This window comes from Chiloscyllium plagiosum, chromosome 2 (assembly GCF_004010195.1).
Source record: "Chiloscyllium plagiosum isolate BGI_BamShark_2017 chromosome 2, ASM401019v2, whole genome shotgun sequence".
Taxonomy (NCBI): Eukaryota; Metazoa; Chordata; class Chondrichthyes; order Orectolobiformes; family Hemiscylliidae; genus Chiloscyllium; species Chiloscyllium plagiosum.
Genome location: NC_057711.1, coordinates 107,419,376 through 107,433,405, shown reverse-complemented (window position 1 = coordinate 107,433,405; position 14,030 = coordinate 107,419,376). Strand labels below are relative to the sequence as shown.

At 39.3% G+C, this 14,030-nt stretch overlaps 1 protein-coding gene across 5 annotated transcripts in view; it reads right to left on the bottom strand.

Moving 5' to 3' along the window:
• Positions 1-14,030, bottom strand: part of LOC122562539 (leucine-rich repeat and immunoglobulin-like domain-containing nogo receptor-interacting protein 2) — a 727,031-nt gene that overhangs the window by 152,866 nt on the left and 560,135 nt on the right. For all 5 annotated transcript variants that reach the window (XM_043715455.1, XM_043715460.1, XM_043715469.1 and 2 more), the window contains one exon: positions 1,575-1,751. In XM_043715455.1, coding sequence (XP_043571390.1) covers positions 1,575-1,583 — 9 coding nt within the window. In that variant the 5' untranslated portion in view covers positions 1,584-1,751. The remainder of the gene's footprint in view (positions 1-1,574; positions 1,752-14,030) is intronic.

Genomic DNA, 14,030 nt, shown 5'->3' with positions numbered 1-14,030 from the left:
AAGAATCCCAAAACACATATCAGAAACAAAGTTAAAATTGGTCCATTTAATTCCCAATAGCATTTTAATCTATTATTTTGATTAAACAAGTTATGAAAAATTGAAACAATACATTTTACTAATTATGGTGTAAAGAATGAGCTCCTCAGTGAATTTCTGCAGTTGTCTTGACATATATGTACCCATGAGAGTGCATCTCCATGATCCAGCAGTAAATCAGATTATTTAAAAGTGGATCTCAACAAGTTGTTTTTGATCTTTCACCTATTAAGGGGCTGACTAAACTAACTTTTGACAAGTGCTCCCCGTTAGAACCACTCTCCAATTGGAGCTCTGTGTTTTGTAACACCTCTACAATTTCTTCCTTTTCGATCATCCAACCTCTGAATGCAGATCACATTTATCATATATGCTTAATGGTCTGAAAAGACTTGTAAACCCAAAACATTTACATGGCATTAGGAAAGAAGGGAAGATATTCTTACATTTTCAGTTAGAGTGGTGCAATGAGTCATATTTTGAAATAATACTACCCTTTTAAGAACTGAGCATTGGAGATAGAAATGCCTTCAGCTTGCAAAGCTAAGCAAAGACACAGTGAGTTTATGTAGAAATAAAATAATGGAAAGGCAGGTTTAATCTGAATAGCTTTGAAACTGTCCAAGAACAAGGAACAAAAGAAGGACAGATTTATGACAATGCTTCACAATTGAACTGTCATGAATTGTTTTGTAGGTAAGCATGGCAGCTCATTTATACAGCATAACGTCTCACAAACAGCAATGAAATTAATGATCTGTTTTGGTGATGTTGTCTGAGCAATCAATGATAACAAGTATGAATTGGCCTAGATTAAGAAAAAGTCAAAGAGTTACAGAAAGGACCTATCACTCATTCCGTAGGACCTATCTTCTGAGATTTTTGGGTTTGCCCACATGTTCCAATTGTACAGAATTCCAAATGCACTGATAACTATTTCTAGTATTAGCTTAGGAGAAGCATCATTCAGGACAGAGCAGCCCACTTGATCTGCAACTCATCTAGCTCCTTAACCATTTTCTCCCTCCATGACTGAGGCAAGCAGTATGTACTATCTACAAGATACACGTCACCAACTTGGCAAAGCTGCTCTGACAACGCCTTCAACCATAACCTCTACCAGCTAGAAGAACCAGGAGAGCAATGAGATACCATCACCTGCAAGCTCCCATCAAAGCCTCCTAATATCTTGCCTTAGTAGTATATCACTACTCCTTCACTGTCACTGGGTTAAAATTCTGAAACTCTAGTCCTAACAGTACTGAAAGTGTGCTTACATCACATGAACTGAGTGGTTCAACGTAATGGCTAACCATCACTTCTTATGGGCAGTTAGAGATGGACAATAAATGCTGATGTTGTCAGTGATGGTCAAATGATGGGAAATAACACAAAAAACTGCATACCTTCAAGTTTTTACATGCATCCAGTAACTTCAGAGTCAATTTTATAACATCCCAGTTCTTATTAGAATTGCCAATCATTGTAGTCTATTTTTGCAATTTTATATGTGCAAGCAAAAGAGAACAGCTCACCTTCATCATGATACTTTTACATTCAAGCTGTAAGATGTTTACTCTCCTGGCTGATGCTTTTTCCTTATAATAGAATGTTCTCACTGGTACTGAGAAGCATGGTTAAGCCTCAATGCAACTCCGACTCGGTCTTACTTAAGAAGTGAACAAAAGTTGAGAGAAGATTCTGATGAGAAGCTGTTGGACAAAAGAAAATGTATTTTACATTGTGCCTTTCAGAACTGCAGAATGATCCAAATCTTCTTAGAATCAATTCAGTTATTTTGAAGCGCAGTCACTTGTTGCTGAAAAAAAAAGAAAAATGCCAGCAATGCGACAAGAATCAGATGATTCTTTTTAAAGTCAGCTGAAGAGGAATGAGTGGCCAGGACTGCAAAAAGACCTCTCAAACTCTCCTCTGACATACCATCATGAGGTGTCTCAGGTTCACTTCCGGAGACATACATGATCTTATTTCAATACATCATCCTAGATGTTTGTGCATAACTCTCTGGAATTGGACTTAAACCCAAAACCTTCAAAAATGCAGAGGAGTGAGTATTACCAATTTGACCTGAAGTGAAATGCAAATAATAAAGTTTAAGAATTAGTAAAATCAACAGTAGAACAATTAGACCAGGACGACCAAACTTGTGCTGAAAACCTTTGAGATAAGTGCGTTAAAAGATAATAGAAATAAGTGATTCAGAATGAGATGGCAACATTTTATTAAAGTAACATTTATCTGCACCGCAAGATGCTCAATTAAATCTTGCAAAAATGTAATATTTTCACGCACAAATCACAACAAACACATTTATTCATCATTGAAAGGAACAGAATACTCTACTAAGTAAAACAAGTTGAAATTGTCCTTTAACATGACTACAGAGGCTCAAATTAAGACAAACACCATTCAAATATGCACCGAGTATGTCACAATAAGGAGAGCATCAAAATTAACATCAATTAACAAAAATGTTTTCTGCTATTTATTATTTCTTACTGCTTTTTTACAATGACAGTACTTGCTGTTCTTTCTGAACTAAAAGGTAGATCAGCATTTATTGTAATTAGAAAAAAAGGATGGCCTTGCTAATTCTGCCCACATCCCTTGAATGAAAAATAAGAACAAATAATTTATTAGCCACTGGTCCCTCAGTGCTTGACATAAGGACAATGGTGAGAATAATCTTGGCTCAGAAGACCTGGAAGTTCAATCATTAAAGATGGTGGTTAGAAATGATAAAGTGTAGAAACCACTTGTGGAACTATACCCCAGAGCAGCTAAAGTTGGGCAGAAAAATAGAAGGCTCTTATAGCAAGATAACCTTCCCATGGACTAGGCAAATCAAATTAGCAAAAGAGGTTGGAAGGCCAAGTTTATGGAATGCACTTGAGGCAGTTTCCTAGAACACTATATCATGGAATTAATTAACCAGGAGGCAAGTTATTTTCAACTTAGTCTCATGTAATCGGAGAGGATTAATAATCTCAAAGTGAAGGATCTTCTGAGGATGAATGATTATAATATGATAGCAATTCATGTTGATTTTGACAGTAATGTACTCAGGTCAGAAATCAGAATCTTGAAATTAAAGGTAAGGCCCATTACATAAGTAGAGTATGAGGTACAGATTTGGGACAATAGATTAGATTATTTACAGTGTGGAAACAGGCCCTTCGGCCCAACAAGTCCACACTGACCCGCCGAAGCACAACCCACCCAGACCCATTCCCCTACACCTAACACTACAGGCAATTTAGCATGGCCAATTCACCTAACCTGCACATTCTTGGACTGTGGGAGGAAACCCACGCAGACACAGGGAGAATGTAAAAACTCCACACAGACAGTCGCCTGAGGCGGGAATTGAACCCGGGTCTCTGGCGTGGTGAGGCAGCAGTGCTAACCACTATGCCACCGTACTGCCCTAATAGATTGGAAAGTATTAAAGGAGCTCAGTAATAGCTAACACAAAGATAGATTTCATATTGCCAACACTAGATTAATTCAGCTGAGAAATAACATACTGCAAGAAATGTGATCCATCACTGTCTAACTAAAAGTATTGGAATAGTATCAGATTAAAAAAAGAGTCACTAAGGTTGCCATGAATAGTATTCTGCTTGAGGCTTCTAAGAATCAGCAAGATTATGGAATGAATAAACAAAATTGTAGATAAAGAAAACAAAAGAGCGTAAATAAACAACAAAGGTAAAAATGGATTGTAAGAGCTTCTATGATACAGAGGAAGAATGCACAGAGTCCCTTAAAAGCTGAGACAGGAGAAATGAGTCATTTTGTAACTGTCTATAGAGTAGAAAACATAAAAAGCATGTCTCAAATCATGGTAAGCAGGGGTCTAGTGAGAATGATGAATCTAAAGAAATTGATATTAGCATATTATGGAACACTGGGACTGAAGGTTGACAACAAATCCCTGGCACTGATGATCTACATTCTTAGTTTAGAAGAAGGAGCTTTTGACAATGGATACTTTGCTCATTTTTATTATATGTTATCGCTTGTGTTTTTGCAAAATCTGCTAGCTTCTGAATGGTTCAAGGAGATTAGGAGGTAGCAAAGGCAACACTACAGTTCAAGGAAAGAGACAGAGAAGCAAAACAGGGAACTACTAGACCAAAATGGATAGGTTAAGTGAGTGAACAAGAGGAGGCCAGGTGGGGAAAATGTTGGGAGAAATGTAAGATTATTTATTTCTGTTAGAAGAAAAGTTGAGCATACTTTAAATATTGAGAACTACTAAATGTTTCCAAATAGAGAGATTCATGTACCCTTTTATATGAATGGTAGAATGCTAAAATGCAAGTGCAGTAAGTAATTAAGAAGGCAAATGGTACATTTGCCTTTCTTGCAAGGGAATTGGAATATAACAATACGGCATTCTTGCTACAATTGCACAGTTTTTTTAGAAAATGCAGATAGCCAGTGATGTATACTTTCCCTGCATAAGTGAATGAAAACAAATGTGTGCTGAGGATGCTTTCCAGAGTACATACAGAGATATGTAAGAGGCAACATTTTGTGATCAGGGGATAGCCACTTAGAAATGAGACTGTAAATTCCTTAACTCAGTGGTTTATTAATCTTCACAGTTTTCTACCATGGAGAGCTTTTGATGATGAGCCATTATGTATACTCAAGGGAGAACATAGAACCCCTCCCTCCTGCACCATCCCTGTAGCCACGCATTTAAGTGTTCTCTTTCCCTAGAGAGGTTAACAAATTCTTGGAAGACAAGAGAATTGAAGAAGGTGCTGATAGGGGGTGATGGAGTATCACCACATAGGAAGTAGAAATGAATAAACATTCATAATCTTCTGGAATAGATGAGCAGGCCTGAAGGGGCTGTTTGACTGAATCCTGGTCCTTCTTCAAATATTTTGTGTCAAGAACATAAAGTTTAGAATGAACCGACTGCTATATTTTTGATACATCGGTTTTATCCATATGGGGTACTTTAAAAAAAAACTAGAAAATAAAACTTCACATTTTCATAAGTGGCGCTGATATCTGTGCAGTTAGGAAGTATCCAGTCTGACTCCTAAAATGGTGTGTTTCACAGTCATTTAATACCGCAATAGGCTCAAATTTCAGCTATTCACTGTCCATTGCTAAAACATTTGCTTGATTGAAATTAAATAAGTCATGAAAGAAAATATTAAGTATAAGTTCTGATCTTGATGAAGTTGTTCCTGTCATCCCAACAGAAGGGAAAAGGTCATCCTACTGGGGGACTACTCTACTCTGCTTCACAATGATGATGTGACTCAAACCATGGTGTGACTTGCTGGACAAGTTGCTATAATTTGTACAATTAATAATGGGTTACTCCCACTCATTAATGTCAATGTTACACACTCTATGGAAAACCTCAAAGTGTCTTTGCATTGATTTATTTGGCTTTGGCTTTACATATTGGCAATTAAAACATTGAGAAAACAGGATCTGATCGGGGCAGATGTTTCTCAGCCATCTGGACTCAAGTGTCCATTTTGTCAGTGTTAAGTTTTGCAGATGCTTTGTCTGAATGTTTTTGGAAATGGCTTCAAGAAACACCATAGCATTTGTTCCATGATTTATCAACATGTAAGGAGAGATCGAGTGTTTTGCATGCAGAATTGAAGAGATTAAGAGTGACTTTCAAAGTCATCGTATGTACCGAGGAAAGAAAAGAAAGCAAACCATGGATATCAGCACCATGCGCCCAAAGATATTGAGAATCAACCTGTTCAGTCACAGGAAGACCCAAGGCAGAAACCTGCAAGCCTGAGTAGACACTATTTTTGAATCGAAATGCAGATGATGATGACAATTACATAATTGCTTAAAGTTAACTCCACAAAAACTACCAATATATTTCCAATTCATGTACTCAGCTATGCAACTTTCTGCATTGAGACTGAAAACACAACTGTTGGAGATCAAAACGGATCAGACAGCATCCTTGGAGAGAAAGCAAGCCAACACGTTAAAGTGCAGATGACTTTTCATCAGAACTAAAGTGAAGTATGGAGGGAGAAGCATTTATGCTATAATTGGAGGGGGGTGGGGGTGTGGGATCACAGTGTGGGGGTGGTCGGTTGTAGGGTGCTGGTGGAGAAAAGATGTTGATAATTCAGATTAAGTAATCGGAATGTAAGAATGGCAGAACAACAGTGTGTCTAATTGCAAACCTTCAAAGAACAGACAGGCCCACTTGGGTGGGAGGAGGAGAGAGAGGACATGGTGCAGAGGATGTAACAAGTAAAGCTGAAAGGGAAGGAATGGGAGTTCATTCACAATTTGAACATGTTGAACTCATTATTAAGTCTAGAAGGCTGTAAAGTGCCAAGTCTGAAGATGAGATGTTGTTGCTCCAGTTTGCGATGTCTTTGACTGGAGCATTGCAGCACGCCGAGAACAGACATGTGGGCGTGTGAGCAGGATGCTGTGCTAAAATGACCAGCTATGGGAAGATTGGGATCATGCTTGCACTCAGACCTTGAGGTGTTCTGCAAAGCAGTCACTCAGTCTGTGTTTGGTTTCTCCAATGTAGAGTAGGTAACATTGGATGCAGTGAATAAAATACACAAGATTGGAGGAGGTACAGGTGAAATGTTGCTTCACCTGAAAAGAGTGTTTAGGTCCTTGGATGGTGAGCAGGGAGGAAGTGAAGGGGCAGGTGTTGCACCTTCTGTGATTAAATGGGAAGGCATCGTGGGAAGGGGGAGTGGTGTTGGTGGTTGTGGAATGGTCTAGGGTGTTCTGGAGTGAACAATCCCTGTGAAATGGAGACGGAGGAGTGAGGGAAAGATGTGTTTAGTGGTGGCATTCTGTTGGAGTTGTCTTAGATTGCGGAGAATGATCAATTGAATGAGGAGGCTGGTGGGCCTGATCATGCTTTATGAGATGGGAAGGGGCAAGGTTGGAAACATGAGTGATAGGTCAGATACAGTTGAGGGCCCTGTTAACTACAGTGGGTGGGAAACCATGGTTATGGAAGAAGTAAGCAGCGCTGTTTTGGAAAGTGGCATCATCTGAACAGATGTGACATTGACCAAGGAACTGGGCGAATGGGTTTGAGTCCTTGCAGGACGTGGGGTGTGGAAAGCTATAGTGAAAGCAGCTATGGGAGTCAGTGGCTTTGTATGGATGGCAGTGAACAGTTTATTCCCCAAAATAGAGACAGAGAGGTCAAAGGAAGGAAGGGAAGTGTCGGAAATGGATGATGACTCTTAGAGCTACCATCAGTGCAGCTCGTCATACCCCACTTGCTGCAAGGACTTTATCCCATTCTTCCAGTTCCTTCACCTACATTGCATCTGTTTGGATGATGCCACCTTCCAAAACATCGCTGCTGACATGAAGACAAATGGGAGCTCAGATTATTGCTGCATGAATGCAGACAGCATGGGTAACTGGTGGAGGTTTTCCACAAATGGATGTACAGAAATGGGATGTTTGGCTACTGACCCTGAGAAAACACAAGAAATTGGGCAATGATGCCCTGGGAAGGTCATAGGGAGGAACTATGGACTGTATGAAATTAGAAATGGGCTGAAAAATGCCTGAAGTGCACTCTTAAGTTTGTCTAAGGACTACGCCTGGACCTCAAAAATGGGGTGGTTTTAAAACATAAAGGCAAACCCTGTATGAAAACATACACCATGAATGGGTACTGAAGGTGTTACATGTATCAGGAACTCAGCTGCCAGAATGGTACCCTTCCCAATTTCAGAGATTATACTTGTATTTGACCCATCAGCTCTTAGGATAGAAACCAGGGTTTGACATAGACAAAAGCCAGACCCAGGACAGAGATATGTTGAATGATTTGATGACAAATCAGGAGTGTCCAGAGTCAATATCCTTATTTTAGCTAACTTAGATGTTAAATTCAGACTTTTAACGCAGTAAGTTAAATATACAGTGGTTACAATTATTCTGGACAATCAGTAAGATGCCAAAGTGGGAAATGAATCTCAGGCAGACCAACACCTGATAACGATACTAGGAAGACACATCAGGACCTTAACCAAAATCATCTGGGGAAAGATGGATGTTAACAGTAGACAGCAGAATAGGGCTGTGTACAGGATCAATGGCCTGTGGATGATTGATCAGTTGAGGGAGAACCTTGAGCAGGCTCAGCAAGGACAGATCCCACCTTTGATGACAGATGAACATATACAGCACTTATTCTATGAGAAGAGACACCCCAATATTTCAAATTGTTGATTATAGCAACTGACCAAATTCTATTTAATGCCAATTGTAAGGAGACACCAGCAAAGGCCATGGGGATGCAATTCCGATCATAACATCAATCAAAATGGATTACAAGTCTTTGAGGTGGAAAGTGTTGGCATTATCCAAAAGGGAGTACAATTAGAATACAATGACACCTTTCCATATGCTGTTGAGGAATAAAGAAAAGGCTAGTAGGTACCACTCTGGATAAATATCAGCAGACAAAATAAGTCATTATGTGCCCCTATCCTGTATATTCAAGTAAACATGCCTTGTGTGGCTTTCAAACAAACACCATGCAAAATCACACTGTAGAAATCAAGAGTTTGAACACTGACATTCCCACGGTAGCTCAAGGGGGAAGGCAGAATACTGCATAACAACTCTTATCAGTAGAGGACCTTCACATGTAACAACCAAAACACCACTTTATCCATCAGGCCACATACCAGCCAGGGTAGACCTAATCAAACTCACAAACATCCACAGGAGGAGTGAGATTTTTTTCTTAATGTCAGTGATGAATTCAGACAAATGTTAGAGGATCAGTGGGAGAAGTGTGACATCGCCTTTGACCAGAAAAAAAAGAGGTCTGGACGCAATTGATAAATGCACATAAAGTTTTTGCTACTGTTATTCAGTAGACAGAGCAAATTCAAAAGTGCATCAGCAAAATCAGAGACAAACTGGTGGGAAGACATTTGGTTCTGGGACTCAAATATTGAGTTACATGGCTGGGTACATCTCCTCTCATACCTGACTATGTTGTTCATCTTGTTTACTTTAATCTGCTCATCATCCTGATGGTTAAATTCATTTGTTAGAATAAGGAACTTGTCCAGAAACTAACTCTGGACACTAAGCTCCGACGGAGGGAACTAATAAATTAATAACTCAAACTGCATTGTGAAAGGACTATGTAAATTATTATGCAGTTCGAATTTTACTCCATTGAGTGCTGTTAATTGCCAAAGAGGCTTGAGGGTGAGCCAATGTGTATAAATATTGGCTAATTCTCAATTTATGAATTAAATTATTGTATACAGTACTATTAAACTTATTAATATAAGAAGACAGTTCACATTTGAGTTTTGTTGCCTATGTATAATGTGGAAGCCAGATACTCAGGGAATTAGGCTATCCATCTGAGTCACGATATGTGCTGGAATGACAGCTAGTCACTTCAAGAGATCAACAGGAGGGACTCCTGTAGTCAAGCAACCATGAGTCCAAAGTTTGATATTCTTAATTGACCCACAGCCAGAGAAATCAGGCCTTACAGAAAATTGGTCAAACCAAATGCGAGAGCCAGCAGCTATTGACTGGAACCATGGAACTAAGATCCAAGAGGTGATAAAGTTTCAAGAGAAACAAGTTAGAACCAGCCTGAGGGTTGTGCATTAGAGAAATTACAATCAGACTTCATGACACTTTGACTTCCAGCCAGTGCCTGAGAATGTGCACTTTGTATCTCCCTGACATGGCGACATTGAAGAGTATTGGCACAACCCCATTGGATGCTTTGAACCCACTCATGACCCCATTGGAAGGTCCCAGGTAAGGGGGGATAAAAACAGACACGCTTCAGTGAAGACCCATAGCAAGATACATGGCGGAAGACTATGTGACAATTCAAGATGACCCAGGAGAAGATCCGGCCTGACCTGCAAGACCCAACTTCATGGAACAGAGTCAGCCCTCTGTTGGAGAGGAAGGAGATTCCAACAATCCAGCACAAATACATGGATCGTTTTGGGTAACGTCCTTTCTTAGTCGGATATAGCTAGATATAGGGTAAATACTGCTGGAATTTGGGAAATGCTCACATGGTGCTTTTAATCAGGAATATTTTGTTAATAAAATAAAGTTGAACCACAAACTGAATTCTGTATTCCTTTGTCTGCCTCACTGACAACAGTGCTTGGTAAAGTGTTTTTAAGACATAAACTGGTCAAAGTATCCAAAGCATGGACAAATACTTCTCTGAGAAATTTAAATGCACCTCACTGGCATCATGCTTCCAAATGAGTTTCAAAGGTCACATTTAAATTTTCAAAACCTGAGGCAGGAAAGAATTTGCACTTGTGGGTGTCTACAGATGTTTTTCTTTGTTTACTTTATCTTTGAAAGGTTAGGAAAATACCAGGGGTTAGCTGTAGTTCCATTAAGGTGAAACAAAAAACAAATTAACAACATGCCTTAGAAGTGCTCTGCCTTAACCTTAGTCAGCTAGGCACAAAAGCACACTAATTGGCTGATTTCCGTAAAGTATTTATGTTCCTCTTTGCAAATAACTTTTGTGTCATTCTTACTTACTTAAAAGGTAATTGCACGCAGTATTCTTTCTTTTTCTCCAAATTTCATGTCTAAATGAAGTGACTGATTCTGAGTGGTGTTGAATAAAGCCTTTCCATATTTTATCCTAATGGCTATTAAACCTGAGGCTGACAGGTGGTGATTAGCGTGAATCTACCAAGGTACATCCTCGACATATCCTGTGTACTTTATTATGTCTTTCTCCTTCCTTGCCCTGGACAAGAAAATCAAGGTAACATTGTCCATTCTATTTAGCTCTTGTATTCTGAAGAAGTCACATTGAAATTAAAACAATTACTCCGTTTTTCTCTCCATTGTCCTGTTGAGTTTCTCCATCATTTTATGGTTGTATTCCACTTCTGCCATTACTGGCATCAACCGTAATGGTTGCCTGCAGACACAGAATGAAAGTTGGATTTTTCTTGTGTGTACAGTTTGTGAGCAGGTTTTGATTTTAAGATTCACCGTCTCCATCTACTGAAAGGAAAGGACAGCGGGTGCATAGGAATATGTTCACAAGTTACCCTCGAACTTAAAAGTCACATCCTGACTTGGAAATATATTGTAGCCTGTTCATTATATCCAAGTCCAAACCCTGGAACCTCTTGTCTAATAGGACTATTGGAAATACCTAGATCACACCAATCACAACATTCAAAAGACTCATTACTACCTTTTCAAAGGCAACTGTAAATGAACAAAGTTAAAAATCACACAACACCAGGTTATAGTCCAACAGGTTTAATTGGCAGCACACTAGCTTTCGGAGCGACGCTTCTTCACCTGATGAAGGAGCGTCGCTCAGAAAGCTAGTGTGCTTCCAATTAAACCTGTTGGACTATAATCTGGCGTTGTGTGATTTTTAACTTTGTACACCCCAGTCCAACACCAGCATCTCCAAATCATAAATGAACAATGAATGCTGGTCTAAACAGCTCAACGCAACTAAAGCATGACTAAACAAAAACCTATTAATCTGTTTTTAAAATAATTTAAATGTGGTTTTGTGTTGATCTCTTGCCAAATTTCAACTCATGATATTGCTTCATAAATACTGCAGTAGAAAGTTATAAACTTTCCGGAATTTGATCCAATTTTTAAGGCGGCCTTGAAATGGATCTCCAAGCCACAATAGTGTGTGTCGTGGAAGGAGAGCATGCAGGTGGTGGTATTTCAATTTATCTGCTGCTCTTGCTTTTCTGTGTGCCTGAGGTAATCAGTTTTACATGTGCTATTGAAGAAAGCTCGGCCAATGTGGGGTACAGACCGTTGCCGGTGAAGGAAGTGAATTGTTCGGTCGTGGACGGAGTGCTGATCAACTGAGCTATTTTGTGCTAGATGGTGTCAAGCTTCTGGAAGTACACCCATCCAAGCATGTGGAGAATATTCCAACACATTCCTGACTCGTGCCTTTTAGATGAGGTGCCTAGGCATTGAGGAATAATGCTGGTTACTCATCATAGAATTCGTAGTCTCTGACCTGAGTTTTTTTTTTAGGCACAGTGTTCATGTTAGGTTTAATTTGCTGGATCATTGTGCATTAAGCTCAACAATCACTTACCAAGGTTTTTTTTTTATGAACTGCTGGTCTGCTTTAGAAAGATAAGAAGCAAAAAATAAAAAGGAAGCATTTTGTGCAACAAATGGTGAAGGGAATGGGTAGTTGCAGTTTGTCCAATTATCATAACCTATTCAAGTCTGTCATGAATGAGTTCCTTTTGAATAGGCAGAAAGTAAAATCAATGGTATCAAGTCCAAGCAACCCTGGATGTCAAATGATAGGTAGTTTAACAAAGAAAAAGAAGGAAGCATATATCAGGTCTACTGGGAAGGTTTTTCAAAAGTATAGCATGTAGAGAGTTCCTTAAAAAAAAGTTGGGAAGGCAAAGAAGTGCCACAAAATACCTTTGGTAGATAGTGTTAAGAAAAACCCCAAGGTATTTAAGAGGACATTAAGAGTGAGAGGATTATCAGAGACAGATTTTGTCCTTTCAACCAGAGGATGAAAGCTAAAGATTTCAGCTAGGATTCGGAAGTTCTAAGGAGGTATCAGATATTTCAGCAGGCATAAGGATTCATAAAACCTTAGGGTCTAATAAGCTGTGTCCCAGGATGCGATGCAAGGCAAAGGAGGGGATTGTTGGGGCTCTCGAGGATATTCTTAACACTTTGTTGGTCTCAGGTTAAGTGACGGATGACTGAGGGATGGCTCATGTGGTTACTTTGTTCAAGAAGGGCAGCAAGAATACACTAGATAATTACTGACCAGTAGATCTGATGATAGTGGTTGAGAAATAATTGGAAAAGGTTCTGAGGGACAGGTTTAATCAATACTTGGAAAGTCATAGATTGATCAGGGATTGTCAGCATGGACCAGTTAGAGTGAGACTCTCTATGACAAATTTAATTGAGTATTTTGAAAAGGTGACTAAATATATGAATGAAGTTAATTTATGTGGTTACATAGACTTCAGTAATGCCTTTGACAAGGTCCCACATGAAAGACTAATCCAAAAAATAAGAATTGATGGGATCCATGGCAAGTTAACACACTGGATCCAGAAGTGGCTTGCAAGTAGGAGGCAAGCATGATATTGGAGGGTTTTTTGCACCACAGTGACCGGTGCAGGGACTTTTCCTCTTTATTATGTATGTTAGCGACTTGGATATCAATGTAGAAAGTATGATTAGTACGTTTGCAGAAGATACAAAAATTTATGTTGTTGTTGATAGTGAGGAGAATGGTCCAAGACTGATATTGATCAGCTGGTAAGTTGGGAAGAGCAATAGCTGATGGAATCTAATCCTAAGTGTGATATGATATATTTTGGGAGGTTTAATACGGAAAGGATATATACAATGAATGGTAGGACCCCTGTGAGTATTGAGGCACAAAGGAACCTTGGTATACAAGTCTAAAGATCCCTTAAGGTGTCGGTGCAAGTAGATAGGGTGGCAAAGGTGGTTTAAGGGATGCTTCCCTTCATTAGCCAGAGTGTTGAATATAGGAGCAAGGAAGCCTTGTCTCAATTTTATAAAAAATTGCTCAGTCCATAGATGGAATATTGCTTGCAGTTCTGTTTGCCACACTATCAGAAGGATGTAATTGTACTGAAGAGTGTGTAGAGGAGATTCACTGGGATGTTGCCTTGGATGGAAAGTTTCAGTTATGAAGAGAAACTGGATAGACTAGGATTGTTTTCCCTGAAGCACCTTATTTGATGGAGAAGGGGGTAGAGGGGAGGGGGGGGGGGTGAAATTTGATTAAGACATACAAAATTGTGAGAGGCATAGACACTGTTGATCATGAGAATCTTTTCACCATGGCAGATGTGTTTAGGACCAGATGGCACAAGTTTAAGGTGAGAATTAAGGGGTTTATAGGAGATCTGAGGAAATATATT